The sequence below is a fragment of the Balaenoptera acutorostrata genome, chromosome 1 (assembly GCF_949987535.1).
Source record: "Balaenoptera acutorostrata chromosome 1, mBalAcu1.1, whole genome shotgun sequence".
NCBI classification, from domain to species: domain Eukaryota; kingdom Metazoa; phylum Chordata; class Mammalia; order Artiodactyla; family Balaenopteridae; genus Balaenoptera; species Balaenoptera acutorostrata.
In genome coordinates, this window is record NC_080064.1 from 25,068,500 (window position 1) to 25,096,071 (window position 27,572).

General features: G+C 46.9%; 2 protein-coding genes across 5 annotated transcripts in view; one reads left to right on the top strand and one right to left on the bottom strand.

The window, feature by feature from the left end:
• ZCCHC17 (zinc finger CCHC-type containing 17) overlaps window positions 1-14,051 on the top strand; it is a 56,536-nt gene extending 42,485 nt beyond the window's left edge. The window contains exon 8 of one of the 3 annotated variants that reach the window (XM_007170577.3): window positions 13,140-14,051. In XM_007170577.3, the coding sequence (XP_007170639.1) occupies window positions 13,140-13,301 (162 nt within the window). In that variant the 3' untranslated portion in view covers window positions 13,302-14,051. The other 2 variants (XM_057551501.1, XM_057551504.1) reach the window with 2 other exon arrangements.
• Window positions 14,052-14,925: 874 nt separating this feature from the next.
• FABP3 (fatty acid binding protein 3) lies at window positions 14,926-22,486 on the bottom strand. 2 transcript variants are annotated; one of them, XM_007170579.3, is made up of 5 exons: window positions 22,426-22,486; window positions 22,114-22,203; window positions 18,662-18,834; window positions 16,604-16,705; window positions 14,926-15,060 (listed from the first exon to the last, which is right to left on the bottom strand). In XM_007170579.3, the coding sequence occupies exons 2-5, from the start codon at window positions 22,184-22,186 to the stop codon at window positions 15,007-15,009; spliced, it is 402 nt and encodes a 133-aa protein (XP_007170641.1). In that variant the 5' UTR covers window positions 22,187-22,203; window positions 22,426-22,486; the 3' UTR covers window positions 14,926-15,006. The 2 variants fall into 2 exon arrangements, with proteins under 2 accessions (XP_007170641.1, XP_057407492.1); XM_057551509.1 differs by lacking the exon at window positions 22,426-22,486 and having other exon boundaries at window positions 22,114-22,257.
• Between the last annotated feature and the right edge of the window lie 5,086 nt (window positions 22,487-27,572).

Consider the following 27,572-nt stretch of genomic DNA (forward strand, 5'->3'; position numbering starts at 1 on the left):
CAGACTGCCTCCTGTGAAAACAAACTGTCTAACCCTAGTCCTCTTCAAGTACTGCCTTTAGCAGGCAGTAAATTATATCTAGCTAAAACATTGTTGTGTCTTTTTTTTTTAATTAATTAATTTATTTATTTGGTTGCGCCGGGTCTTAGTTGCGGCAGGCGGGCTCCTTAGTTGTGGCATGCGAACTCTTAATTGCGGCATGCATGTGGGATCTAGTTCCCCGACCAGGGATCAAACCCGGTCCCCCTGCATTGGGAGCGCGGAGTGTTAACTGCTGCACCACCAGGGAAGTCCCTGGTGTGTCTTTTTTATGTATTTATTTTTACAGTTATCTTCTGTTTAAGACAAGGGCTGCAAGTTTTCTATTTACAGTGCTGTTATAAAGTTTCCCTTTTAAGTAGGACTTTTTAAAGCAAAAATTCAGATATTAAGAAAAAGTTTAAGTAAAAAAATAACAGTTTATAAACACACGGAATAAAAATTGTGGCACTATTATATGAATGAATGGCACTTGGAAGACACTGATTTAGAGCAGTGGGGATATTATTTTAATTTGGTACTGTTCTCCTGTGAACCAAAGAAATAGAAATTAACAAAGGCCCCTACTTCAAGCGCTGCCCTCCAGAAGCCTTCTGCAAACCTTCAGCATTGCCGTGTTTAGCCTAACTCCCTCACAGAGGCAACTGTCCCCAACCCTGCAAGCAGTATTGCTTTTTTAAAAAAAATTTTTTTAATTGAAGCATAGTTGATATACAATATTATATAAATTACAGGTGTGCAATATAGTAATTTACAATTTTTAAAGGTTATATTCCATTTATAGTTACTATAAAATATTGGCTCTCTTCCTCATGTTGTACAGCAGGGGTCCCCAACCATACTCCCCACCCGCCCCTCGGGGCCGCACAGCAGGAAGTGAGTGAGTGAAGCTTCATCTGCCGCTCCCCATCACTAGCATTACCAACTGAACCATCCCCCCCACCCCGCCATGGAAAAATTGTCTTCCACAAAACCGGTCCCTGGTGCCAAAAAGGTTGGGGGACCGCTGTGGTACGGTGTATCATTGTAGCTTATTTTATACATAATAGTTTGAGTATTGCTTATTTTTGAACACAGGGTTTGGCTTTACATATCTTTATTCTTGATGCTAGCCTTCCTCATAGAGGTCTGAGGACTTGATTTAAAGAGGGAAATGGGAAGCTTCCACCATATTACCTCATTATTTAAATATAAAGCAAAAGAAGGGCAACCCATAATCTTAATACTTTACCAGAATCTATATTATTGTGGCACATATTTTCTTCTAGCTGTTTTCAAATGCATGTTTTACCTAGATGTAATTAAAATGTACGTATAATTTTGTTTCCTGTTTTTTACTTTGTCATAGCATCTTTCCTTTTTTGACACATAGTCTTTTTTTTTTTTTTAATAAATTTATTTATTTATTTATTATTTTTGGCTGTGTTGGGTCTTCATTGCTGCACACAGGCTTTCTCTAGTTGCGGCAAGCAGGGGCTACTCTTTGTTGTGGTGCGCGGGCTTCTCATTGTGGTGGCTTCTCTTGTTGCGGAGCACGGGCTCTAGGCATGCGGGCTTCAGTAGTTGTGGCGTGCAGGCTCTAGAGTGCAGGCTCAGTAATTGTGGCACACGGGCTTAGTTGCTCTGCGGCATGTGGGATCTTCCTGGACCAGGGCTCGAACCCATGTCCCCTGCATTGGCAGGAGGATTCTTAACCACTGTGCCACCAGGGAAGCCCACCACATAGTCTTAATAATGCTCATTTGCAGTGGCTATGCAATATTACATCAGGTGGATGCTGAGGAATTGCTTTTCTGAAGGCAGTAGAGGATGTACTTAAGAACCTGGGCTGTGGAGACAGACTGCCCGGGTTCTAATCTCAGTTGGGTCACCTCCTCACTGTGGAACTTAGGCTAATTACTAAACTTCTCTGAATCTGTTTCCTTTATAAAATGGGAACAATAAACATCTACTTCATAAGGTTGTTAGGATGAGGAGATGCACATAAAACTCTGAGCACAGTGCCTGCATACAGCAAAGCCCAGTGCGTGTCAGCTACTAGTAGCTGTTGCTTAAAAACAGAGGCTTTATTATCACTGTGCAAGAGGTGCACAGTGCACCTCTTGCACTGTTGGTGGGAATGTAAATTGATACAGACACTATGGAGAACAACAGTATGGAGGTTCCTTAAAAAACTAAAAATAGAACTACCATAGGACCCAGCAATCCCACTACTGGGCATATACCCTGAGAAAACCATAATTCAAAAAGAGTCATGTACCACAATGTTCATTGCAGCTCTATTTACGATAGCCAGGACATGGAAGCAACTAAGTGTCCATCGACAGATTAATGGATAAAGAAGATGTGGCACGTATATACAATGGAATATTACTCAGCCATAAAAAGAAACGAAATTGAGTTATTTGTAGCGAGATGGATGGACCTAGAGTCTGTCATACAGAGTGAAGTAAGTCAGAAAGAGAAAAACAAATACCATATGCTAACACATATATATGGAATCTAAAAAAAAAAAGCTTCTGAAGAACCTAGGGGCAGGACAGGAATAAAGACGCAGACATAGAGAATGGACTTGAGGACATGGGGAGGGGGAAGGGTAAGCTGGGACGAAGTGAGAGAGTGGCATGGACATATATATACACTACCAAATATAAAATAGATAGCTAGTGGGAAGCAGCTGCATAGCACAGGGAGATCAGCTCCGTGCTTTGTGACCACCTAGAGGGGTGGGATAGGGAGGATGGGAGGGAGACGCAAGAGGGAGGAGATATGGGGATATATGTATATGTATAGCTGATTCACTTTGTTATAAAGCAGAAACTAACACACCATTGTAAAGCAATTATACTCCAATAAAGATGTTAAAAAAAAGAAAAAAGAAAAGAAAGAGGCTTTGTGGTCAGAGACTGGGTGTAAGTACAGACACTGGGTTCAAAAAGTTCTTTATATATTCTAGATATCAATCTCTTATCAGATATATGACTTGCAAATATTTTCTCCCATTCTTTGGATTGCCTTTTCACTCTGTTGGTAGTGTTCTATTTTTATTTTTCAGATTTACATTAAAAAAAATTGTGGTGAACAAACACATGAAACTTACTGTCTTAACCATCTTTAAGTACAGTTCAGGAGTGTTAAGTATGTTCACATACTAAGTATATGATAGTGTCTTTTAATGTACAAACGTCTTCCATCATGATGAAGTCCAACTTCTGTATTTTTTTCTTTTGTTTCCTGTACTTTTGGTGTTATGTTCAAGAAATCGTTGCCAAATCTAACGTCATGAAGCTTTTTCCTTCTGTTTTCTTCTAAAAGTTTTATAGTTTTAACTCTTACATTTAGATCTTTGATCCATTTTTTGAGGGTTTTTTGTTGTTGCTGTTTGTTTGTTTGTTTTAACATGGTGTAAAATAAGGTTCCAACCTCATATTTTTGCATGTGGATATCCAGTATCCCCAGCACCATTTGTTGAAAAGACTGTCCTTTCCCCATTGAATGGTCTTGGCATCCTTTTCAAAAGCCATTTGACTGTACACATGAGGGTTTATTTCTGACTCTTCTTCATTCCATTCCATTGGTCCATTTGTCTGTCTTTTTGCTAGAGCCACACTGTTTTAAATGCTCTAACTTCATAGTAAGTTTTGAAATCAAGAAATGTGAGTCATCCAACATTGTTCTTTTTCAAGTTATTTTGGCTCTTTGGGGGTCCCTTGAGATTCCATATGAATTTTAGGGTGAAATTTTCTATTTTTGCAAGAAATGTCATTGGGATTTTGGAAGGGTTGCATCAAATCTGTAGATTACTTTGTGTAGTATTGACATCTTAACCATATTAAGTCTCCCAATCCATGAACATTGATGTTTTTCCGTATATTTGTGTTGTCTTTAATTTCTTTCAGCATTGTTTTGTAGTTTTCAGTGTACAAGTATTTTTGCCTCCTTGGTTAAGTTTATTCCTAAATATTTTATTCTCTTTGATGCTATGGAATGTTTTGATGCTATGGAATTGTTTTCTTAATTTTCTTTTCGGATTGCTAATTGTCAGTATATAGAAATGCAACTGATTCTTGTGTGTTGATTTTGTATCCTGCAACTTTTCTGAATTCACTGGTTAGTTCTAACAGTTTTTTTGTGGAATCTTTAAGATTTTCTACTACAAGATCATGTCTACAAACAGGCAATTTTACTTGTTTAGTAGAGCTAGATTTTTAACTGTGATTCTATTTGTATGTTCCAGGGGTTTTTCATTCTCTTTTAACCTTTTAGGGGTTAAATGGTATTTGTCAGATTCCTGAAGTGGTTCTGTGGATATCTCACTTCTGTGGGTCTTTGGTTGTTTTTGTATTGCTTGATACACCTGGTGCAATTAGTTATTGCTTTGCTTCTAAAGCTGCTTTGAGATGTGTATTTCAGTTCACCAAAATAATTATTAAGGATCTGCTAGGCATGAGGTGCGTTATGACCTGCTTAGTCAACCCATTATCCTACCCTCTGTCGCTCTTCACTTAGTAGAGAAATGGTCTGATGAACAATGGCAGTAATAATCATCAACCTTATTATTTTTAAAGTACCTTTGTGTATATGAACTTCTAACTCATGAGTCCTCTTTGATTAAAAAGTGCTCCAGGGAGCTGAAACTGTAAAAACTTCCCCCTTGATGCCCATTGTTTCTACCAAGATATCATCTAGCGTCATTGTCTTTTCACCTTGTCGTTAATCCCTTTATTATCTTTTATGCCTTATATTTGTTTAGTACTTACAGTTCATAAAATATCTTCTATTTTTTTTCTTTTTTTTTTTTGGCCACGCTGCACAACATGCAGGATCTTAGTTCCCCGACCAGGGATCGAACCCATGCCCCCTGCAGTGGAAGCGTGGAGTCTTAACCACTGGGCCTCCAGGGAAGCCTCAAAATATCTTCATTTTTGGGGCTTCCCTGGTGGCGCAGTGGTTGAGAGTCTGCCTGCCAATGCAGGGGACACGGGTTCGAGCCCTGGTCTGGGAAGATCCCACATGCCGCGGAGCGACTGGGCCCGTGAGCCACAACTGCTGAGCCTGCGCATCTGGAGCCTGTGCTCCGCAACAAGAGAGGCCGCGATAGTGAGAGGCCCGCGCACCGCGATGAAGAGTGGCCCCCGCTTGCCACAACTAGAGAAAGCCCTCGCACAGAAACGAAGACCCAACACAGCCAAAAATAAATAAATAAATAAATATTTAAAAAAAAGAAAAATATCTTCATTTTTCATTTTGTTTTATCCTTACACAATCCTGTGTGGTAGCCAGAGTAGGCATTATTATCCCACCATTTTACACCTTAGGAAAATGGATATTAATAGAAATTGTCTCACCTGAAGTCACACAACTATAAGAGATAGTGCTGAAATAAGAACCCAGTTCTTCAGATTACTAACCCAATATTCTTTTCTATACCACACTTCTACCATTAATTCATTTAGCTCTTCAATTATTTATTTACTCAACAACTATGTATTGAGTGCCTCATACTTTTCTATTGTGCATTGTGTTAGGTGACTGACTTATCAGGTCTTATAAGGTCACTTTTGGGCCAGTTTTTGCTCTGTTACCAGCTACCCTTAGTAATCATCTGATGTTATCTATTGATTTTTTAAATTTTCAAATGTGTTTCATTTATTTGTTTTACATGAATTTGTATTCCTTAAATGTATTTCACCGAGCTGATAAAGTGAAGCGCTCTAGGAATATGCTCTCTATTGATCTGTTTTTGTTCACAACCGTAAATCAAGTTTCCAGGCCTCCTGTTTCTTCCCCCATCTAAATCTTTGATTCCAGCAGGAGGTTGGCTTTCCTTATCAGTAAAAACTTCTACCTGAGATGGATATTTTGGAGTGTGCGAGAGTGGCAGATTTGGACACCTGTTCCAGCACCAGTTGGCTCTGGGCCATCCAGAATTAGAACCAGAAAGTGAAAAACAGTCTACTGGGTTCTCATCTCTGCTTCTTTACAAGACTGCTTCATTGTCCCACTACTTTCTGCAGTCTGGTAGAAGAGAATGTCTAATGTAAAGTCTCTAAGACAGGAGAAGGTGCTAGGCATGTTGGGAAATCAGGAAATGGCCAGGATAAAGAAAGTGTGTCACCTGTTTCAAATAGTGCCTGGCACATATAGGCATGCACTTTTGAATTGATAGAGTCCATCATATGTGACATGTGTAACTCCTCCGGTTCCTTCACTCAGTGAGGCCTGCCCTCAGTTTGGAGAGTAATAGGGACTGACTCCTGCTGCTGCTGGTGAGTAGGGGCAGGAGTAAGAGATCTTTCTAGCCCTGAGCCCCCACCTCTTTTTATCAAACATACATGAATTGAATGCATGTCCTTGTCCAAAAATCTAGTACGTATTGGTTTAATTCTATGCAATACCTATTCAATACCATGACGGTTTACATCCCAGTGTCTGAAAATTATAAGTCATTTTTGTTGGACATAATTAGAACCAGGAGGAAGCTGTGTGTTGCAAATGGAAATGGGCTATGAAGAGGTTGATAAAATAAGAATAAAGGTTTTTGTAGTGAAGCCCTGGATAATCTTTCATGAACCTGTGGTATGTGCTTTGCTAGCCTCTTTCACTTATCATATGCCATCATGGGTCTTTCTGAATCAGGCTATATTATGAGGAAGCATCTGCTTTGGGGATCAGGCTGCTGACTTACTGTAATGAAGTTTAGCTATATTTGATCCAGAATATAATTTTCTTCTTTTCATGTGGCTACTATAATTACTCTCTGCTGTACTATATTTAGAAGAACAGAAATAGGAATATCATCCCCTTGGCTGCAGTGCTGGCTCTGTTCTGTTCTCCAGACAACTTCTGGTGCCTATCTGAGAGAGAGGTTGCCAGTCCTGGGCCTCTTCTGCTGGAGCACAGAGAGTTGTCCAGTGTAGTCTGCTCGAAAGCCTTCTGGATTCTCCTTCTTCTATGGAATAAAGTCTGAGTTCCTTTAAGACTCTTCACAATCTGTCCAACATCCCAGCATCATCTCTCACCAGTCCCTTCCCTCACACACTGTACTCCAACCTCATTCATTAAAAGAATTTCTATTGTGTGCCAAGTTCTGTTCTAGTCATTGCAGCAACAATAGTGAACAAATCAGTAGAATCCCAGTCTTCATGGCACTTACTTTCTAATGGGAGTCACAGACAATGAACTAGTAAATAAATATAAAATAATACTAATATTTCAAGTACTGAAAAGTGCTATGGAGAAAAATCAATTTGGTAATGAGAGCTAGGGAGTACTAGAATAGGGGTAAGGGGATAGCTGACTTGCCATTCTAGATAGGATGGTAAGGGCAGACCTTTCTCATAAAGCATCATTAGAGTGGATCTTTGAAGGAAGTGAGAAAGCAAGCTACTCAGGTAAGTGGTGAGAGAACATTTCAACAAGTACAATAGTTGGATATTGGGAATGAGCTTGGCATGTTTAAGGAACAGTAAGGAGGCCAGTGTAGCTGGAGGAAGTGAATGAGTTAGAGGAAACCAGGGCCTTATAGGAGAATCTGAGGACTTCAGCTTTCACGTAGAGTGAGATGGATGTCATTAGGCATTTTACTGGAGGGATGACATGATCTAACTTATCTTTTAAGATAATTATTCTGGCTACTGTATGGAAATTTGATGGTTAGAAGGGAAAAGTGGAAGTAGCAAGCTAGTTAATAGATAGTATTAGTAATCCACATGATCAAGTAAATGAGGCCTAAGAACTGACCATAAATTTGGCCATGTGGAGATCATTGGTAACTTTGACAAGAGCTGTTTCAGTAGAGTGGTGGGTTGACAACCTGGTTAAAATTGTTTAGGAGGGTTGTTTTTTTTCAAAATGGGAACTATTATAGCACATTTGTTTATTTTGGGGAATGAGCCGTTAAAGAAGGACAAGTTGATGCAGGAGAGAGGGGACAATTCCAGGACCGATGTCTTTGAGTAGGAAAGAAGGGATGGGATCCAGTACAAGGTAAGTATGCCACACAGGATCTTCCAAGCATTTGCTTCATTCTGTCTTCCATCTGGCTGGAAGGCCCTCAGTTCCCTTCTTCCGTCAGCACTACTACCACTACTCCACTTGCCAAAGTCATATTCATCCTTCAAAAGCACAACACATTACATATCCTTCATGAGGCCATCCTCAAATTCCTCAGACATAATTGATTTCTTTCCCTTGTGTGTCCATGGCATGTTGTTTGTACTTTTCTTACATCACTTCCATGGACTGCCTAGTATCTTAATTAATCTTTCTCCTTGATTAGTGTATCCCTTGAAGGCTTCTGTTCCCTGATTTCTAATGTCATTCAAGTACTATAAGAGACAAATTAGTTAATAGATATTCCTGGCTCATAGAAGGTACTCAACAAATATTTGTTGAATGAATGTACTGTATGGTTATTGGGAGTTATTCTTTCCCTTGTTTGATGAGGTTGGCTCAGGTTTGGAGGAATGGTGCCAGTCACCACTCCTGAGCTACTGAATGTGTTTACTTTGCATGCAACTATAGCTTTGCACTAGTAGGTACTCTGTATTTGTCTGAATTCTATTAAAAATGTGTTCTTATCTCCTAAGCAACACTGTATGTAACTATGGCTCTCTAAAATGCTTTATAGGTAGTAAAGTTCAGTAAATATTTGTGAGTTGATTAATAACCTTCTCCCTCTGGTCTTACCCTTTCCAAGCTATGATAAACTGGTGCTTATAGGCAAATTCTAACCAGGAATCACCCTCTATCCTACTTTATAAAAATTAACCCTAGAGAATCAGTTTGAGAATCAAATTATCTCTTGAGAATCAATCATTTCTCAAGAATAAGAGAATAAATAACCAGTGCTTTCTCAAGAATAATTCTTAAGAATAAATAAAACAAAATAAATGCTTGCTTGCTTGATTTCTGGCTAGATCAGTGCCTTTGGGCTAGAAAATGCTAAGTTAGGTGCTGACTTTAAAACACAGAGCTAAAAAGAACATCTAATTTGGGGCCCAGCCTGAGTCAAATCCAGGTTCTACCATTTGGGCAAGTTACTTTATCTCAGTAAACCTCTCTGAAGTTATAATTTTCTTTCCTGAAAATACAGAGATTATTATGCCCACTTAATAGATTTGTTTTGAAGGTCATGGGGTATGTGTGCAAAGTGCCCAGCCCAGCATCCAGAAAATTAGGTACTCAGTAAGTGTTAACTGCTGTTACTCCCCTTTCTCAGTTTTTGTTTTTGTCTCACGCTGGGCCGCTGCTAACCTTTTTTTAGAACTATAGAGAAAGTGGATGGGCTAGCTGCTGTAGCACAGGATATGTGCTTCTCAGAGAGAGGTTTTGAGCAATGGCTTCTTTCCCCTGCCCCTCCGGCCTGTCTACCATGAGCTCACACTTCTGGGTCATTACCCTTTACCTTATGCTCCTCTTCCCCAGAATGTAGTCAAGGGACCAGAAGCTAGCTTCACCTCTGACTTTCCAGCTTCACCTCTACTCCAACTCCCAGCTTTCCTCTTGAACTACAACATATGAAGTAATTTTTGTTCTCTAGCTCAAGGTTAGAGACAAAATGAAAATGATGCCACCTGCTGGAGAACTAGATTTCCTTTATTCGGGTTGCAAAAGAGCTTTTACATCAAGATTGAGGTCTAGAAAGCCATCTCCCCGAGTCGTCCTTGCTACCTAGAGTCAACGTTCTAGCTTGCCAGGGTTCTCTAGTGATTTGCTTTTCTCTTTCCTCCTTCTGAGCCTGTTATCACTGAGAAAGTGGAAATAACGCCAAATTCTGAGTTAGAAAGTGTAACATTCTTGTCTTGTCTTTGGTCACTTCTTTGAGTTGCAGTTTTCACCTCTGTAAAATAGCAATAATAATTCCTGACTTCTGACCTTACCAGATTATTATTACAAGATACGAGATGCAGGAAGTTTGATAAACTGAAGTGCTATTTGTTTGTAAGGAAGTATTATTACTTTCCTTTCTCATTTATGTATCCAGGCTGGGCCAGTCTTGGGGGAATTGGTGCCAGACTCTGCATCTGCTTGTTTACTTTCCCAGGACTCTGTCCTACCTAAGGGGCAGGGACGGGTGAGGCTGCCAAGCCCATGTAGCCTGTGATTGACTTCCATTATCTTCCCATCTAGGAAACTGCAACACCATAAGCCAAACCATGGATTTGCCGACTCTCAACTTCTCCCAGCCATGGTTCCTACAGCTTGATAACTTGGGCCTGGGAAGCTTTCCCTCTCTCTACTCCACTGGAGACTCCAAGAAAGAATTTTGGTTTAATCTCCTCTCAGAACTTTGACTCATCTGCTGTAGATACTTGGCCAGATTGTCAGAACATTCTGGGAGTTCTCTGAAATAAGAGAATAATACAATACTTCTAGCTACCACTGAGTTCCTACCATGTATCAGGCACTATAGTTAGTACTTACCATGTTTAGTCCTCATAGCATCCTTTGAAGTAGGTATTTATTATTTGTAATTTACTGAAAAGAAAACTGAGGTTCAAAAAAGTCTTGGGACTTCCCTGGCGGTCCAGTGGTTAAGACTCTGTGCTTCCAATGCAGGGGGTGCCGGTTTGATCCCTGGTTGGGCAAGTAAGATCCCACATGCCACCCGGCGCGGGCCAAAAAAGAAAAAAAATAAGTTAGGTCTTTTGTTCTAAGTCACATAGTTAGTAAGTGGCAGAGTTGGAATTTGAACTTAATTCTTTTTTTTTTTTTAAATTTTTTAAATTTATTTTTGGCTGCGTTGGGTCTTCGTTGCTGCATGTGGGCTTTCTCTAGTTGTGGCGAGCGGGGGCTACTCTTCATTGCGGTGCGTGGGCTACTCATTGGGGTGGCTTCTCTTGTTGCTGAGCACGGGCTCTAGGCACGCAGGCTTCAGTAGTTGTGGCGCATGGGCTCAGTAGTTGTGGCTCGCGGGCTCTACAGCACAGGCTCAATAGTTGTGGCGCACCGGCTTAGCTGCTCCGCGGCCTGTGGGATCTTCCTGGACCAGGGATCGAACCCGTGTCCCCTGCATTGGCAGGCGGATTCTTTTTTTTTTTTTTTTGGCAGGCGGATTCTTAACCACTGTGCCACCAGGGAAGTCCCTGAACTTAATTCTATCTTATTCCAAAACTGTTGTTCTGACCACCATATACCATGAGGCCTCCCATCACTGTACAGGAAGAGGGGCCACGTGCAATCAAGGAAAACTCAGGAGATTTCTAGTCGTATGATCTACATGCAGATCCCAACCCTGCCTGTGTGATCTGGGGCAAGTGGTTTTCAACTTCTCCAGCGACAGATACTATCTCTTCACCACCATGTGACATAGGTGCTATTCTTATCTCTGTTTTACATTTGAGGAGACTAGGCCTCAGTGAGGTGAAATGACTTGCCCAGGGTTACAGAAGAGTAATAGTAAGTGGCAGAGCCAGAACTCAAGTCTGGGTCTAACACCTGGTTCTGTGTTTTGTCGACCATTTCTCACAGCCAGCTCCCAAGACCTAGCCTGTCAGGCAGACTTACAGCTCTCAGGATGTTGGATGGAAGCCTAGTAGGAGGAGCAGGAGCCTTGCCCTCTTCTACTCTCACTTCCGCCTCCCATAATCTCTCCTTCTTAGAAACCTTACTGAAGCAATATACACATTTACAATTCAATGAAAAGGTTTATTCAGTGCTTACAAACTGCTCCAAGTACCCTACAGAAGCCTGGGGATCAGGGTCTCAGCCTTTGTGTGCATTTGTGCTGTTAATTTGGTGGCGTAGTGTGGTGGGAATAGTGTTGAGAAAGTTCTTTCTGAGCTTTTTTCTTTATCAGTATACTCTTGTAAGGTTGCTTGCGAAAGTTAGAGATGGTAAATATTCAAGGGCAGCAGGTGGGGCCTTATTAATTGATGGCGGTTATTTTCCCTGGCAGCAGGGTCTAATAGAAACCAGACTGGGAGTCAGGAGTCTTAAATGCATTACTCTCATATTCTTGGGCATGTGAAGTACTGTCTCTAGTCAGACTAGGTGATCTCTAAGGACTCCTTTCAGCTTTAATATCCTGTGCGTTTTAAAAATGAAAGTAATAGGGAATTCTCTGGCGGTCCAGTGGTTAGGACTCAACGCTTTCACTGCCACGGCCCGGGTTCAATCCCTGGTCGGGGAACTAAGATCCCGCAATCCGCGTGGCACGGCTGAAAAAAGAGAAAGAAAGAAAGTCATAAATGCTTGTTTAAAAAAAAATGAAAAAGGACAGCGGAAGACCTCAGCTTCCCTGTATGCAGTTCATTCCTGAGGTAACACTTGTGACTGTTTGTGTCCTTTCCATTGTTTTCTGTGTATTTTAAATATATACAGGTATGTTAAATATATATATTATATTATGATTTAATGTACTAAATATTATAATTTATATATGTAAATATATATAATACATATGGTATGCATGTATATGTGTGTGTGTGTATAAACATACACACATATATTATGTTACATACCCTGGAACCTAGAATACATACTGCGTTATGACTTGATCCTTTTTCGCTTATTTTGAGCACTTTTTCTTGTTAGTACTTAAAGATGTAATTTGTTTTTTTAATTAAAATGTTTTTTAATCTATTAAGTTATCCCCTAATGATTACAGGCCATGATTTTTTAAAGCAAATATACACATACAATGTTGAGTTTTTTTTGTTTTTTTTTATGGCATTCAAGGCCTTTTTTATTTTTTTTTATTTTTTTATTTTTTAATGCTATTCTTGTCTGCTTACATTCTTTTTATTTATGTATGTATGTATGTATGTATGGCTGTGTTGGGTCTTCGTTTCTGTGCGAGGGCTTTCTCTAGTTGTGGCAAGCGGGGGCCACTCTTCATAGCGGTGCGGGGTCCGCTCTTCATCGCGGTGCGCGGGCCTCTCACTATCGCGGCCTCTCGTTGCCAAGCACAGGCTCCAGACGCGCAGGCTCAGTAATTGTGGCTTACAGGCCGAGTTGCTCCGCGGCATGTGGGATCCTCCCAGACCAGGGCTCGAACCCGTGTCCCCTGCATTGGCAGGCAGATTCTCAACCACTGCGCCACCAGGGAAGCCCCCAATGTTGAGTTTTTATTTTATTCATTTATTTTTTTTTAGGAAAAGAAGAAAAAGAAACATAGAGACAGGAAGTCATCTGACTCTGACAGCTCAGACTCTGAGAGTGATACAGGCAAGAGGGCAAGGCACACGTCAAAAGACAGCAAAGCAGCAAAGAAGAAGAAAAAGAAGAAGAAGCACAAGAAGAAGCACAAGGAGTGAGAGTGGAAAGAGTGGAGGGGTGGTGGAGAGAAGGAACCAGGAGCCTTGTGCCTTGAAGCGCTGGCTCCTGGAAAGACTCAGTAGTGAGAATATGGCCTTCCACCCCATTGACTTCTCTCCCATGGGAGATGGCTTCCCCTCCTGCCACAGGCAGGTTTGGGAGATATCAAAAGTATCTGCCTGAATGAGTTGTTTTCTTCATTCCAGTCCCTTTGCAAGTGACCCCTGCAGCTGACCCATTCATTCACCCAACATCCTTCATTCAGCAGGAGGTCCTATTACCCTCTTCCAGCTGCCACTGCCAGAGCCAGACTCCTGTACAGGAGTCCAGGCTAGAGCCACAGGTACTGCTGTGGAGGTGAGTCTGGCTGTAGTTGGAGAACGGAGTGATTGGCCCCTCCCTGTTGGCCTGCCTTGGGCTGATTGGTGGGTGATCTCTGCTGCATCCAACACAGGGGCAGAGGGAGACTGGCAGTACTAGGGAGAACATGGTAAGAAGTGGTGCTCACTTTTTCCATTCCCCCTAACATGATTCTACTATGTTAGAAGTGACAGCCAGTGGTCCCAGCCAGAAAACCATTGTTTGCAGTGACTGAGCTTGTGTGTGATGTTCCGCCCGATCACTGAACCAGACAGCTCAAGCCAAGATCATTGCTTTACTTTGTATTTACTACAGTGTGAATCAGTTGGTTCCATTTCAGGTCTCTGCTTAAATTCCTGGCCCTAAATGGAAGTGTGCTTGGTTTTAAACTTACTGAGAGTCCTTATTGGTATAATCCCTCTTCCTGTAACTTACAGACTTAAAAGTCACTGAGGCTGCATTAGGTGACAGAAAAACATTTAACATGTTACCTTAGACCTTGGAGAGCGGCCCAGCTAAGGTACAGTGCCAGAGGCACTAGCAAGTCACAGCCTTCTTAGATCACTTATAAGCCCTCACTTCTGTAATGATTAGATGACCTCTCCCCCAGGGCTGATTAGAGAACCAGTAAGAATTTGAACCATGAGTAATGGCCTAGCACATAGGCAGACGCTCAGCCGTCATCTTCGCCAGTGGGCATTTTCTCCCACTGCCACTGGCACAAGCCTGGATCCTGTGTCCTAAGCCTGTGTTCTGGAAAGAGAGAGACCACAGCATTCCACAGAGAAGAGCAACTGTCCAGACCCAAAGGCATTCAGTGCAGGATGGACCTGAGGTGACAGTTCAGAAGCCCCGCCACTGAGTGATTATTCCAGGTTGGACTAGCTCATTTGGCCATAGGGAGGGGGCAGTGTAAAGGGAAGTTGTAGGTACAGCTGTTTTATTTTTTGTACGTGTAAGGTGATCAGCTATCACTGTCCCTGAGACTGTCCATTTCAGTCTCTCATCTAGTGCTTCTTCCTGAGTGGCAGTCATTTCTGCCTACTCTCTGACACACACACAGAAACTGAGACTCCCAGAATCATGTCACCAAAAGCAAAAAGGCAACTGGGTGGCCTAGGTGCTGCTTTATTGACCTCAGAGCACCCTTTGGGTGCAGTTAAAAAAACAAACATACACAATGAGAACAGAACTGGATCCAGGCTGCTGCCACCTGACCCCAGGAGAATTTCCCCAACCAAGGTGGATTTATACAAAATGCCAGAGGAAAAAAATGAGTCAGTCTGGTGCTGAGTCCAGGAGTAGCCAACTGGCAGAGGAGCAGTTGTTGAGGGAGTGGGCAGGTCATGCCCCTTTCTCATAAGTGCGAGTGCAAACTGCACTGCAGTGGGTGAGTGTCTGGAAGAAAAGACAGAGTCAGGTTAGGGCAGGGGTGTGGACACAGAAGGTATTGGGAATACTCTCCACTCTGATGGGGAGAGCCCTCTACCTTCATGCTAAAAATTTTCATTTACTGCCTACCTACTACGTGCCAGGTACTTTACATGTATTTTTTCCTAATGCTTACACCAAGTCTTCTTTTTTTTTTTTTTTGGCCATGTCACACGGTTTGTGGGATCTTAGTTCCCCAACCAGGGATTGAGCCCGGGCCACAGCAGTGAAAGTACCAAGTCCTAACCACTGGACCACCAGGGAGTTCCCCCAAGTCTTTAAGTTAGGCATTGTAATTCCTCCTGTAGAGATTTGGGGAAATGAGCTTTCAGGGAGGAAGTAACTTGGTCAAGACCCCAGAGTGTTTCTCTTTCCCTTGTACCACTCCTCTCCCTTCATCTTTAGTGCCTAAGATGGTGCCTGGCACATAGTAGACAAACAGGTGAATAAAAATGTCCAGAGGCTCTTGGGAAAGGACTTTACTAGGCCACCAACTCTCCATTCTTTCCCTAACTTAGGGTAGTGCCAGGGCCAGAGGCCTGAACCCCCAACATCCTGCCTGGTATCACAGAGCCAGGCCCATGGTTTCACCATAGCTCAATTGCCCAGTGAGTATTTGGTACTGTATATCACATTCCCACCAGAGCTAGGTAACTCATTATTAACTCTGCAGGGCCCCCTGCCCCGTGTAAGTGCAAGAATGCAGTGAGCAGTTTACACTGACCCAAGAAGGTCTGCAGTGAAGATGCTGAGGCGAAAACCTGAGGCCCTACAGAGTAAGGAGGCAGAGATCACGGGTGGCTGCTGTCTCCACCCCTGGGGGTGTTCAGTCAAGGCTACATTCTTCAAGTGAAGTCCCCAAGTTTGTCCCTAAACAGACAGATCTGCCAGCTTGTTTGTCATTTCCAACCCAGGCCTTAGGTACTTGTAGTAGGCCAGGCATGGAAAGCTCTGAGAGGAGGTGAGCCTGGAATGAAGTAGAAATGACTGTGCTGTCAGTTGGGGCCCCACGCATCACCAGCCTGTCCCTGCCCAAAGGCTTGGGAGATGGGAGCCTCTCCTATGGGCCTGGAATCAGATTTGGCCATGCTTTCTACCTCTCCCTGGGGCAAGGCAATGCGGCGATGCAGAGGATGAAACTAAGGCCATGGAGTGTGCCTACTGTAGTGGTCCCACACCAGTGATGCTTTGTGCTCTACATCCACTGTCTCCTTCAGACCTCCCAGCAGCCCTACAAGGTTGGTGTTATTAACACCCACTTTACAGTTGGACTTGGAGAAGGTGACTTGTCCAAAGTCATGCACCCTATAAGCTGCAATTTAAACCGAGGCTTGTGCAAGTCCAAAGCCACTACATAGAAAATTCCTACCTAATACCACCCAGGCCTGCCTCCACCCTCCATTGTTCCAGCTTCCATTGGTCCCACTGATGACCTTGGCTTTTCACAATAGGCTTGGCTGAAGGGGCAGTAGAAACCAATTGGGTGAGGCTCCAGAGTTATCCATCTTACCAGGATGAGTTTCCCAGCAACTACTTCCCGCACAAGTGTTGTCTCTTGTCCGTTCCACTTCTGCGTGTGGACGAGTTTGCCTCCATCCAGCGTCACAACGGACTGTGGAAAGAGGGTAGAGGCCTGAGCTGAGATCTGATCTAGGATTGAGGGGCAGGAAGGGGTCTAGTCACTGGGGCCACAAAGGACCCAGCCTCTAACCCAAACTACTGACGGTGCTAGGATCAGAGATCAGGCAGCCCACCTCCAACCTAGCCCCATAGGATGTCTAGTTCACCCCTGCTGCTTGGCCGGGGGAGGGGCCTTCAGCTGTTGGGCGAGTAGGGAGAGGCAGACAGTACAGTGGAGAGGAACAGCCTGGCTCTGAGAAGTGCCACCAGCCTTCAGGATGGGCACTTATCCCATACTCTAGGTGATGCCCACAGCCCAGTCCCACTAAGATACAGAGCGGGGTACCAGCCTAATCCCTGGGAAAGACTGGTGAGGAGGAGTAATCCTGAGACTCTCTGGCCAAGTGGTGATCACACATAATGTCTAAAAGACCCTTGGGGACGGGAGGTATTGGAAAATTGGACCCTGCCCCGTATTCCTACTCCTCTTGGTCCATATCAAGTGACCCCCTTTGGCTGACAAGTGGGCAGCAACTGCCAGGTCCTGGGACTGCGGGCCCTTGGAGTGTTCCACAGCCCTGGTCAAATGTCCACTTAATCTTCTGGGTGCTGCCAGCCTGCATCAGCTGGCTCTCATTTGGCAACTCTCCCAGGTCTCTCTTTAGAAATTTGGGGGCTCTAAGCCAGGCTAGGGTACCCTGACTGACCAGGGTTCAGCAGAAGAGTCTGCAAAGGCTGTGTGTATGTGCTTGGGGCCAATGGGTCGGTGGGTGTGCACCCTTACCACCACCTTCTTCCTCATTCTCATTCCCCTAGCTTTTTGTCCATTCAGAGCAGGTTATGTTTAGCCTAGGCATTCCAGAGAACTACTGTTGTGTTTAACTGGGATTCTTGTCCTTCAAGAAGGTAGGCTAGTTCAAGGAGGTAAAGGCATGTGGTAGGGCAGGCACCTCTCTCCAAGGTAGGCTGCCATCTTTGGGTACCATCCCATCTCTGCTGCCAGCTTCCTGTATGATCCTGGGCTGGGCTCCAGCTTCCTCCACAGGGAGGAGATTAGACCCTCTCCTATCCTTGGGAGCAGCTGTGAGGAAGAAGAAACAGCTGAGGAGCTGAATGGAAAGGTCTGGTGGAAAGGTACTGCTATAGGTACACCCTGTTGAAGGCAAAACCCCTTAGTTCTCTCTCTTCCATGCCTGGCTCAGTGGCTGGGAGGCCTGAGGCAAGCTACCAAGACAGCCACCACCGGGTGACAAGTCCTGAGACTGGGGGCAGATGTACTCTCCCTCCCCAGAAGGAGAGGGGCTAAGGCTTGGTGAGAAAACACTACAAACACACCAAGGACAACGCTCCATCCAGGATATCCAGACAAAAGCTCCATCCAGCTTTTCCTGGCTGTAGGCTGGCAGCATTGGAAATGGTTTCTCAGGGTCACTGGCCAAGCCCTGGAGGTGGAGGCTGGAGAAGAGGAAGCATCTGAGTAGGCCTCAACCTCTTGTCCCCAGCTGTCTCCTTGTCTCCTGAAGGCCAGGATGACCCTTCAGTGGAGGACCTTGACTTCTGGGCATTGTTCCTAAAGCACCTGAGGTCACAGCCATGTCCACATAACTCCCCCCATCTATGGAAGGGGAAAGAAAGCCAGAGCTGTTGCATGCCATGCACAAGGTCACCCAGCTGGAGCTGGCATAGACAGTGAGGTCAGACTATCCTGGCTCTGTGCTGCCCACTCCCAGAGGCAACAGGTAGATGCTTCCCAAGATGGGAGGGAGGAGAACAAGATAGGACTAACATGCATTTAGCACTTGGGACATCCCAGCACTGCACAGGCGTTATGGACCTCATTTGCCACTTCAATCCCCCATGATAACCTACCCCTCAAGGTGCAATAATAGGGCGCCACCCTATTCCCCTTCAGGGCCTTCCATTCCCCATGGACCCTTCCTCGACTCACCTTGACCTTCCTGTCATCTGCTGTTGTCTCATCGAACTCCACTCCTAGCTTGAAGCTGATCTCCGTGTTCTTAAAGGTGCTTTGTGTTTTTATGGTGATTGTGTCCCCGTTCACTTCGATGATTGTGGTAGGCTTGGTCATGTTGGCCACCTGCCTGTTAGCAAAACCCACACCTGAGGGCAGAGGGAAGGGTATGAGTATGAGCTGGAGCGAGAGGCAGGGTACAAGGAGCTCAATGACCAACTCTTAGGCCTGGATGTGGGGAAGGGGAAAAGAAGGGAGAGAACTTTCAAAGACTTTGCATGGCTGTTCGTTAATTGTCTTCCCGTTAGCTCTGTGTGGTGAAGAGACATTACTGATCCCATTAGACAGATGAGAAACTTAATGGACAGGCATGTCTCACAGCAAGTCAGTGGCAGAGCTGAGATTAGAATAAGCTACTATTAAGTGCTTTCTGTATGGTAAAAACTACACGTGTCATCTCATTCAGTCCTTCCAGTCTCCCCAAAGGATTGATGCTATTATCTCTATTTTACAGATGCAAAAACTGAGAATGAGTTGAAGCCCAGGGTCAAAAATCTGGAATTCAAATCCAGAATGTTCAACTGCACAGCTCACTGTACTGCTCATCTATAAAGGCTGGAGCACAAGGCTCCCTTCCAGGGCACCTGAGCAGCTTTCAAGGCACAGGCTGAGGGAGAAAGAAGTAAATGTGGACTTTGCCTTCCAGAGCCTATGGACAAGAATTTTCCACCTTTGAAAGTTTTTACCCTGAGATGCACTGGTGCTCTTGTCCCCCACGTATGGTAACAAAGACATTTTCAAAGCCTCTTAACCATGATCTAGGAGGTAGGCAAAAGGGAGTGTTTGTCTATGTGTGCAGATTTAGGAGAGGCCTAAAGTGGTAGGCAGTCAGGACTCCAATCCAGGTCTCCTGGTCTAAGGCTCTGTGGGAACTCCCCTCCTGACCCAAGCATGGCTTCCCTGAGTGCTGCAAGAGAGTGTGGAAGAAAGAGCCCTGCAGGTTGTGGCCTTCCTGAGATCTGTCCTTTTGCCTCCAACCTCCCCCTCTGCTCCCAGCAGCCTCTGCTGAGCTGTCCTCCAAGGGCAGAGGCTGCGGTGAGGTGGTGGGTGGAAAGTCTCCAGATGTGCCTGGCTATATGGGTTGTTTTACTTAATGTTTATTACAGCCCTGAATGGTGGGTTTTATTATCCCCAATTTACAAATAAGGCTTGGAGAGTGAAGTGACTTTTGCCCAAAGTCAAAGGGTAAGTGGTTGACCTAGATTTGAATTTAGGCTCTAAAACTGTTCACTCTTCCTCCTGGGCCATCCTGCCTCCCAGCATGTACTTCATCTGTGCCCTACGGCCACCAAGTGTGCCTGAGATCACTGGTACTAACTAGGCTGGGCCTCTTTGTCCTGAGAACTCTTGGTTTAAAACAAAAGGGGCACAGGCAGCTGTGCTGCTGCTGGCCCACCCTGCCTGGCTACTGAGGGACTTGGTCTTTCCCCCTGTTATCAGAGTGAGTCAGGTCAATCCCACTCCCCAGCACAGAGCAGGGCCTTGTCACTGCACAAGGAGCTCTGTTTACTTAGGACCTACCCAGAGGTGTGGAGCGTTTGAGGAAGGAAGGCATTGTGGAGTGGGTGAGAGACTCAGCTAAGAGAAAGTTACAGAATTAGGAGTCTCGTGAAGAGATGGGTTCTACTTAGAAACGAAGCTGAAGCTATTTACTGAGAGCTAAGGAAGGTCTTTTCCCCCCCATGGGTATCTCATTTTTTCCATGTGTACAACAAGCAGGCTAGTTGGATTCTCAGCCCCCTAACCCAGGTTGGGGCAAGATAAGGGAGCAAGGGTGGTAAGGATGGCACGACTCACTTCAGGGACCCAGGTCTTCAGTTCTAATGTCTGCTGGGAGACACTTGGGAGAGGAACTAGCTCTGGGCATTCCACTTTCCCCAACAGCTGCCCAGGGTCCCCTACTTCTCCAAGAATTACTACCTTCCTGGAATCATTGGGCATAATGCTCAGCATAGAGTAGAGGCAGTTGAGCACTTTGGCCTTAAAAGCCAACACTTGTGGTCCTTATTTCAGGGGTCAGGAACAGGTGGGAGGTGCCTGGAGTGGACCCCCCCACCCCTTCTTTGGGTAATCCAGCCCCGCTTCCCTGGGAGGAAGGCATGGAACCTAGCTCAATCATGAACAACATTCCAGTTTTCCCTATCCTAGCCTGGGAGACTAGGATAATCTCATAGCTGGGGATTCCAGAGAAAGGATATCACCCTCTTTGTCTAGCCCATATTAGAAGGGGAAGGGCTGAGGTCAATGCTTAGTTAAGCAGTTCTTACCACTCTCACCCCCGGGGTCCATAATGGGAACTGCTCTGGGTTGCCGATCTAGAAATCTAGGTTTTCATATCAGCTCTGCTGTGGAATTGATTTGACAAGTTTCTACTCTGTCTGGGTCTTGGCTTCTTCATCTGTTGAACCAAGGCACAGGGACCTCCAAAGTCCTCCTCTGCAGGATTCTTTGAATCTTCATTCTCCCCGATCCCAGCACCACAGCCTCCTAGACCAAAGACCCTCCCTGCCTTTACCAGGTCTTGGCTTTGCTCCAGGCCCCTTTGCTGTACCCCTCCACCAGACACCTCCCCAATGAGCAGTTATCCTTGGGTTGCAGCTGGTGATGGGGCCTCTTGCCCTACCCTACCACTAGGCTGGTTGGTGAGAAAGAGGGCACCCTCCAGCGACAATCCTTTACCCTAACTAACCCAACGTAAAGGGGCAGGGGTTGTTGCTAAGTGTGCAGGGCCCTGTCTCAGCTCCTCATATCCTGTTCAGGGCTGTTCCCCCTTCCATCTTCTTTCTCCTGGGGATTCCCTACTTTAGGCCATAGGACACGTCCCATCAATCTGCTCCCTTTCACTGTTCAGTCTCCAGTTCCTAAACCACCCATGCTCCTCTTCTTTTCCTCCCTCCCCTCCCGTTTTATCCAAACCCGCCCCCTACCTCCAGATCAGAAGTCTTTCTTCCCCGAAAGCGCCTCCCTGCCCCCACATCGGCTGACACAGCTGCCTCCTTGAGCCTCCTTGCCTGGGAATCCCTCTTGCCAAGTTCAGAACATGAAAGCCCCCTCCCCGGAATTCCCTGGCGGTCCAGTGGTTAGGACTCTGCGCTTCCACTGCAGGCGGCAGGGGTTCCATCCCTGGTCGGGGAACCAAGATCCCGCATGCCCCGTGCCGTGTGGCGGGCGCGGAACTGGGAGAGACCCCTCCCAACAGGCCTCGCATGCCGTAGCGCAGGCTGCCACCTTCTCCGCATCCCCGGGTTCCCCAACTTTTACCAGGAGGGATGCAGCAGGCGTGCAGGGTAGTAGCCACAGCTGGAGCGCTGCTCCGACCCGGCACGCGGCCAGCCCATCCCCAGCCCAGCATCCCGAGCGGCCCTCACCGATTGACCTCATGTAGTCATCGAAATTCTTGCTGTCCGCTAACTTCCAGGTGCCCACGAAGGCGTCCACCATGGTGAGGCTGGGCTAGGCTGAGAAAGAGACAACAGAGCACGCGTGCAACGGGACCTGCGACTCCCAGCCCGCGCTGCCGCTTTAAAAGGCCCTTGCATCACGTGACGGAGCGTGGCCCACACCCCGCTCCCGAAATAGGAAGCCCCAGGCTGGCGCTAGCTAGCCTGGGGCTGGCCGCCCATCCCCCAACCCGCCGGGGGGAGGGGGAAGGGGCACCCGGTGGCTCCCGGCTCGCCTACGTCAGCGCGGGTCCTGGGGGTCCGAGTCCCTGCCCCGGGCTGGTAGAACCTACTCCCTTCCCGGGCCTCAAGGCGCTCTTTGGAATCTAAAAAGAAACGAGTTGAGGGCACGGTGCCCGTGAGCTGGGGCGCACGCCAGGGACATCTTCCCTCCCCTGGTCCCTCCCCGAGCTTGAGGTCAGAACAGAGATGAGAGTCTAGAGGAGAAAGGAAACTTTTGGGCTGATGCCCACGCCGGGAAAGCTCTGGCCGACTCTTCGCGGCGCAAGCATCTCGGTCTTCATTTTACAGGTGAGGGGTCCAGGGCTCAGAGGGGGACTGACAAGGTCGCAGGAAATAAGGAGTGAGTTGGAGTCCATATGGCGAGCCTGGTCTAGCCGGCCCCAGACCCTGCGCTCTGCCGCCACTCCCCACTGCCCGGTGGAGGGGAGAGTCACCGGGGGCAGCGAGTGCCCTCCGCCTGCTCCGGGCAAAAGCGTGACCCTTCCGGGCGCCACGCGCCTGCTCCTTACGTGCTCGCCCCTGCCTGCGGAATGTCTCCTGCGCGAGCCTTTCCACCCTGCGGTCCAACTACCCCTCCACCGTGCCAGTGCACCAGGCTTTTCTGACCTCTACGCACAGCTCCGAGCTTTTGCTCCGGTCGGCCGTTCCCTCCTCACCCGCCTTCAGAAATTCTGTCCTTCCAGCCAGCTCTTCCAGGCTCAAGGACAGCTCCCCGTTCTGCCTGCCTGCTGCGGCCCCCACCTGCCGCCCTTCTCTGACCTCTGCACACTGGCAGGCAGCCGGCACTTTCAGAGACCGGCAGTCACCTACCTTGTTTGACACTACAGTTTCCAAAGCACTCTTAATAACAATTAAGATCCACCTTGTATTGCTGTTTATTGCATGCTGAGGGCTTTCAGTGCATTGTCTTACTGAACTTTGAAAACAAAGTCCCTGAAGTAGGTGTTATTATTATCGTTTTCACAGATGAGCATACTTGAAGCTTAGAGGAACCCATTCATTTCTTAATCCAGCAGTTATTGAAGCACCTACTTTGTGCCAGGCCCTGGGCTAGGCTCTGGAGAGACAGCCACGAACAAGACACACGCTCCCGAAGGAAGACACAAAACATAAGCGAGTGGTGCCCAGCTGAACTTGGGCCCGCAGAGGTCCTCACAGAGGGGCCCAGGAGGGGCCCACCAGCTCTGCCACATATGTATCAATACAGAGTGGTGGGCTGCCTCCCTGTACCTCTGTTTCTCCACGTGGAAGTAGAGAACATCTGCTCCCTTCCCCTAACTTTCTGGGAAGAAGGCCAGGGAGGAAGAGCCCTCTCTCCCCCAAGGTCTTGGTTCTTTTGGACAGGTCCACTTGCCAGAAGACCAAGGTGGATTATTTCTGCCAAAGCTGCAGGACAGGCCTCAGGGCTGGGCACGGAGCCCTAGTGACCTCACTGCCGGAGCAGGTACAGGGGGAGGAGGAGGATGGGATAGTTTCTAACTCAAGGGCACAACCTTTAGACACAGGGCCTCCTCCTCTCTCAAACACTGAGAGGCTGGAGAGCCAGGGACCAGAGCTCTCTCCCTACATGGTCTTTATAAAGCAGTGCTGGGGAGCTGGGGCTGGGCTAACAGCTGCTGGCAGATAGATGTGGGTTCCAGTTCTGATTCCAGTGGGTACGAGCCGTGGCTGTGGGCAGTTCACTTAAGCCACTCTGAGTCTCTGTTTCATCTCGAAAATGGAGGAAATGACAGCATTTACCGTATAGAGGTGTTGGGAGATCAAATGAGATAATGCATTTAAAATGCTGTACAGTGGTTAAGAATCCGCCTGCCAATGCAGGAGACACAATGTTCGAGCCATGGTCCAGGAAGATCCCACATGCGGCGGGGCAACTAAGCCCGTGCGCCACACTGCTGAGCCTGCGCTCTAGAACCTGCAAGCCACAACTACTGAGTCCGCATGCTACAACTACTGAAGGCCCTGCACCTAGAGCCCATGCTCCACAACAAGAGAAGCCATCGCAATGAGAAGCCCGTGCACCGTGACAAAGAGAGTAGCCCCTGCTCACCGCAACTAGAGAAAGCCCGCACGCAGCAATGAAGACCCAATGCAGCCCAAAATAAATGCAATAAATAAATTAAAAAAAAATTTTTTTTAAATGCTGAGCAAGGTAGATTGAATAAATGTTTGCTTGCTGCTGCTGCTGTTATTATCTCCATGGATAGTGCAGGACCCCTAAGACCTGGTATTAGCTCTGCCCCTCACCTGCTGTGCCACCCAAGGCAGATTGCTTTGCTTCTCTAATCAACTTTCTTATTTCTAAGACAGGATTAGAAACTGCTGTGGCTGTGAGGAAGGGGCTATAGAGATCTTCAGGGTGGACTGAGGGGGACACTGCCAGAAAGTCCTTTTGCTTCCTCTCTTGGGCCCTGCCTAAGTTGAGCAGCATGGTGCTTTGAGGAACTCTAGACAAACCCCACACCCACTATTCTCGCTGCCCTAACCCCATCTCCCCACCACGCTCAGACCTGGCTCACCAAAGTTGACGCCTAGCCGCACCCTATCTCCTTTCCACGTGACTTTTATCCTTATCCCTTCTAGGTATTTGCAACATTTCCCTCATCCCTCTGATTACCTGCACCCTCCCTGCCCTTTTATGCTCACTACATTTGGGGAAAGAGGGGCAAGGGGAAGGAATATGAGCCCTGTCCCTTTTCCTGCCCCCCTTTTTTGCCCTTGGTAGATCCAGATGTGGATTTAACATCTAGCAAGCAGCAAGACCAGTCCCTGCCAAGAGCAGTATCGCCCCAGCCCTCACCCTATAGTGATGTCACTGTACTGTGTTTCCACGGCAACCACAGGCTGGAACGATAGAGAAGAGGAGAGACGAGTAACCAGGAGAGAGCCAATGAGATGGGCTGGCAGCACCGGATGATCTGTGGGGCCATGGGGAGGCAGGGAGAGGGAGGCCTACTCAGCATCTTCAGCTGTTCCCTGGACCTCCCTGCCATCTGGACGCCTCCACTAGGAGATGTGCTGCTGGAGCAGGGAAGGTATGAGAGGTAGAGGCCAAAGAAACTGAGCTTGGAGGTCCGCTGACCCAGGGACTTGGAAACCTCCCTTTACCCCTTCAGGGCCTAAACCTCTGGATGCTGACCACCCTCACCCCACTCCCAATACCTGCAACTGGGAGTTTTTCTCTTTGGTTAGTTATGGTGGTGGGGCTCTCTGTCTCTGCCTGCCATGGAATCAAGTCTTAGACAGCCCTTCTCTCCACACCCTCCCCCCTCCCTTGGTGCATGTTCTATTCAGAAGCAGTATGTTCGGAAAGAGGCCTGGTTCTAAATCCCAAGCCGGACTTCCCTGGTGGCCAGTGGTTAAGAATCCACCTTCCAATGCAGGTGACGCAGGTTCCATCCCTGGCTGGGGAACTAGGATCCCACATGCGGTGGGGCAACTAAGCCCACACCCAGCAACTAGAGAGCACACGTGCCGCAACTACAGAGCCCGCACGCTCTGGAGCTCACGCGCCACAGCTAGAGAGAAGCCTGCACGCCACAGTGAAGAGCCCGCGTGCCTCAACGAAGATCCTGCATGCCGTAACTGAGACCCGACACAGCCAAAAATCAATCAATCAATCAATCAATCAATCAATCCCAAGCCTGCCACTTACTAGCTAGAGACCCAGAGCAAGTGCCTTCCCCCTTCTGAGTCTCCTTTCCTCCCAAATGGAGGTAGGCCATCTATTTCTCTGAATTGTCATGAGGATTGAAAGAGATAACATATGGAAAGCCTAACACACACTAACACTCAATGAATGGTGACTCCCTTCTCCCTTCTGGGGTCCCCTTGACCCAGCAGTGCCCAAGAATGAGCCAAGGCCCTTTGAGACCCTGAACCAATAGAAGAGGATCCAAATATATCTCCTCCTCACTGACGTCACTGAGTGCCTTCAGATGCTGCAGAGAAGTTTCCTCATCTCTCCCTTTCTCTTCAAATAAATTGAGCATTCCTATGCCCAGCACTGTGCTGGGCTCAGTGGGGACCCACTGAGAGAACAAGAGAGAAGCAGCCCTGCGCCCCCTGAGCTCACAGTGTGCGGGGATTGCAGCCACAGTGGGTGGAATGGAGTGTTCTTTCTGTCACTAGGAAATCGCTTCCTCGTTCCCCCAGAGTTCTAGTTACTGTGGGTCTGAGAGAACAAATGATGGCAAAAGATAGAGGCTTACTCAACACCCATTTGCTTCTGCGAAACGGCTGCCTGTGGCAGAGTGCTCCCTGGAAGGAGAACGCTGGCTCTCCTTGAGGGGAGGCGTGTGGGGTGGGGTGGGTGAGGGCAGCTCCTAGTGAAGGGCAGTCACCCCTCCTTCCCAGAAACTGGCCGTGCGCCCTGTTGCTGACGGAATCAAGCCCAAACTCTTTAGCCTTGTCTCATCTGTTTTGTTAGACTAATTTATTACTGAAAGCCTGCTCCGGGAAGAGTGCCTGGCAGATAGTAGGCATGAATGAATGACTACTGAATACTGAAGGAGTGAATGAGCATATTGAATGTACGAATGAATGAGTGAGTGAGTGAGTGAATCTATCTACCTCCCCAGCTTTAGGGGCTCCGGAGTGAGACTCACTTGGGTTCCAGTCCTGCCCCCGTTACTTACCTCCTAGCTGTGTGACCTCAGGCAAATCATGATCTCTCTGGGGCTCCATTTCTCCATCTGCAAAAAACACCACACAGTCCCCACCCAGCTGACCTCCCAAGGACTCTGGGAAGATAAAGAAGCAGGGTAAATTTGGGAGTGCAGCACAAAGGTTAATTGTCTCTCTTCTCAGCCTACTTCCCTGGCTGCCCCTGGCCCTCAGCGCAAGACCCACACCCCTTTCGTCACAGCCTCACGGCCCCCGTGCTCTGGCTCCCACCTGCCTCTCCAAGCTCTCTACGCTGCAGCCACTCTGCCCTTTTTGTGCCTTGAAGGGGTGCCGTGTTTCCCGCTTGCTGTCTGCCTAGAATATTCTTCCTTCCCCGGCCCTACTCTTTTAATTAACTCCTGTTCACTTTTCAGCTTTCAAGCTTAACTCTCCCTTCCAACAGGAAGCCCTGACTCTCCCTGTCATAGCACTTATCCTGCTTTCAGGGGGTCCATTAGTTTCAGAGTCTGTCTTCCTAT

What these genes read in the sequence shown, in the direction of transcription:
- FABP3 (XM_007170579.3), bottom strand. Translation starts at nt 22,186, where the DNA reads ATGGTGGACGCCTTCGTGGGCACCTGGAAGTTAGCGGACAGCAAGAAT. An exon ending in CAGATGACAGGAAGGTCAAG is followed by an intron (nt 16,706 to 18,661) that starts GTGAGTCGAGGA and finishes CTCTTTCCACAG; the next exon opens with TCCGTTGTGACGCTGGATGG. An exon ending in TTGCTGGGAAACTCATCCTG is followed by an intron (nt 15,061 to 16,603) that starts GTAAGATGGATA and finishes CTTTTCTTCCAG; the next exon opens with ACACTCACCCACTGCAGTGC.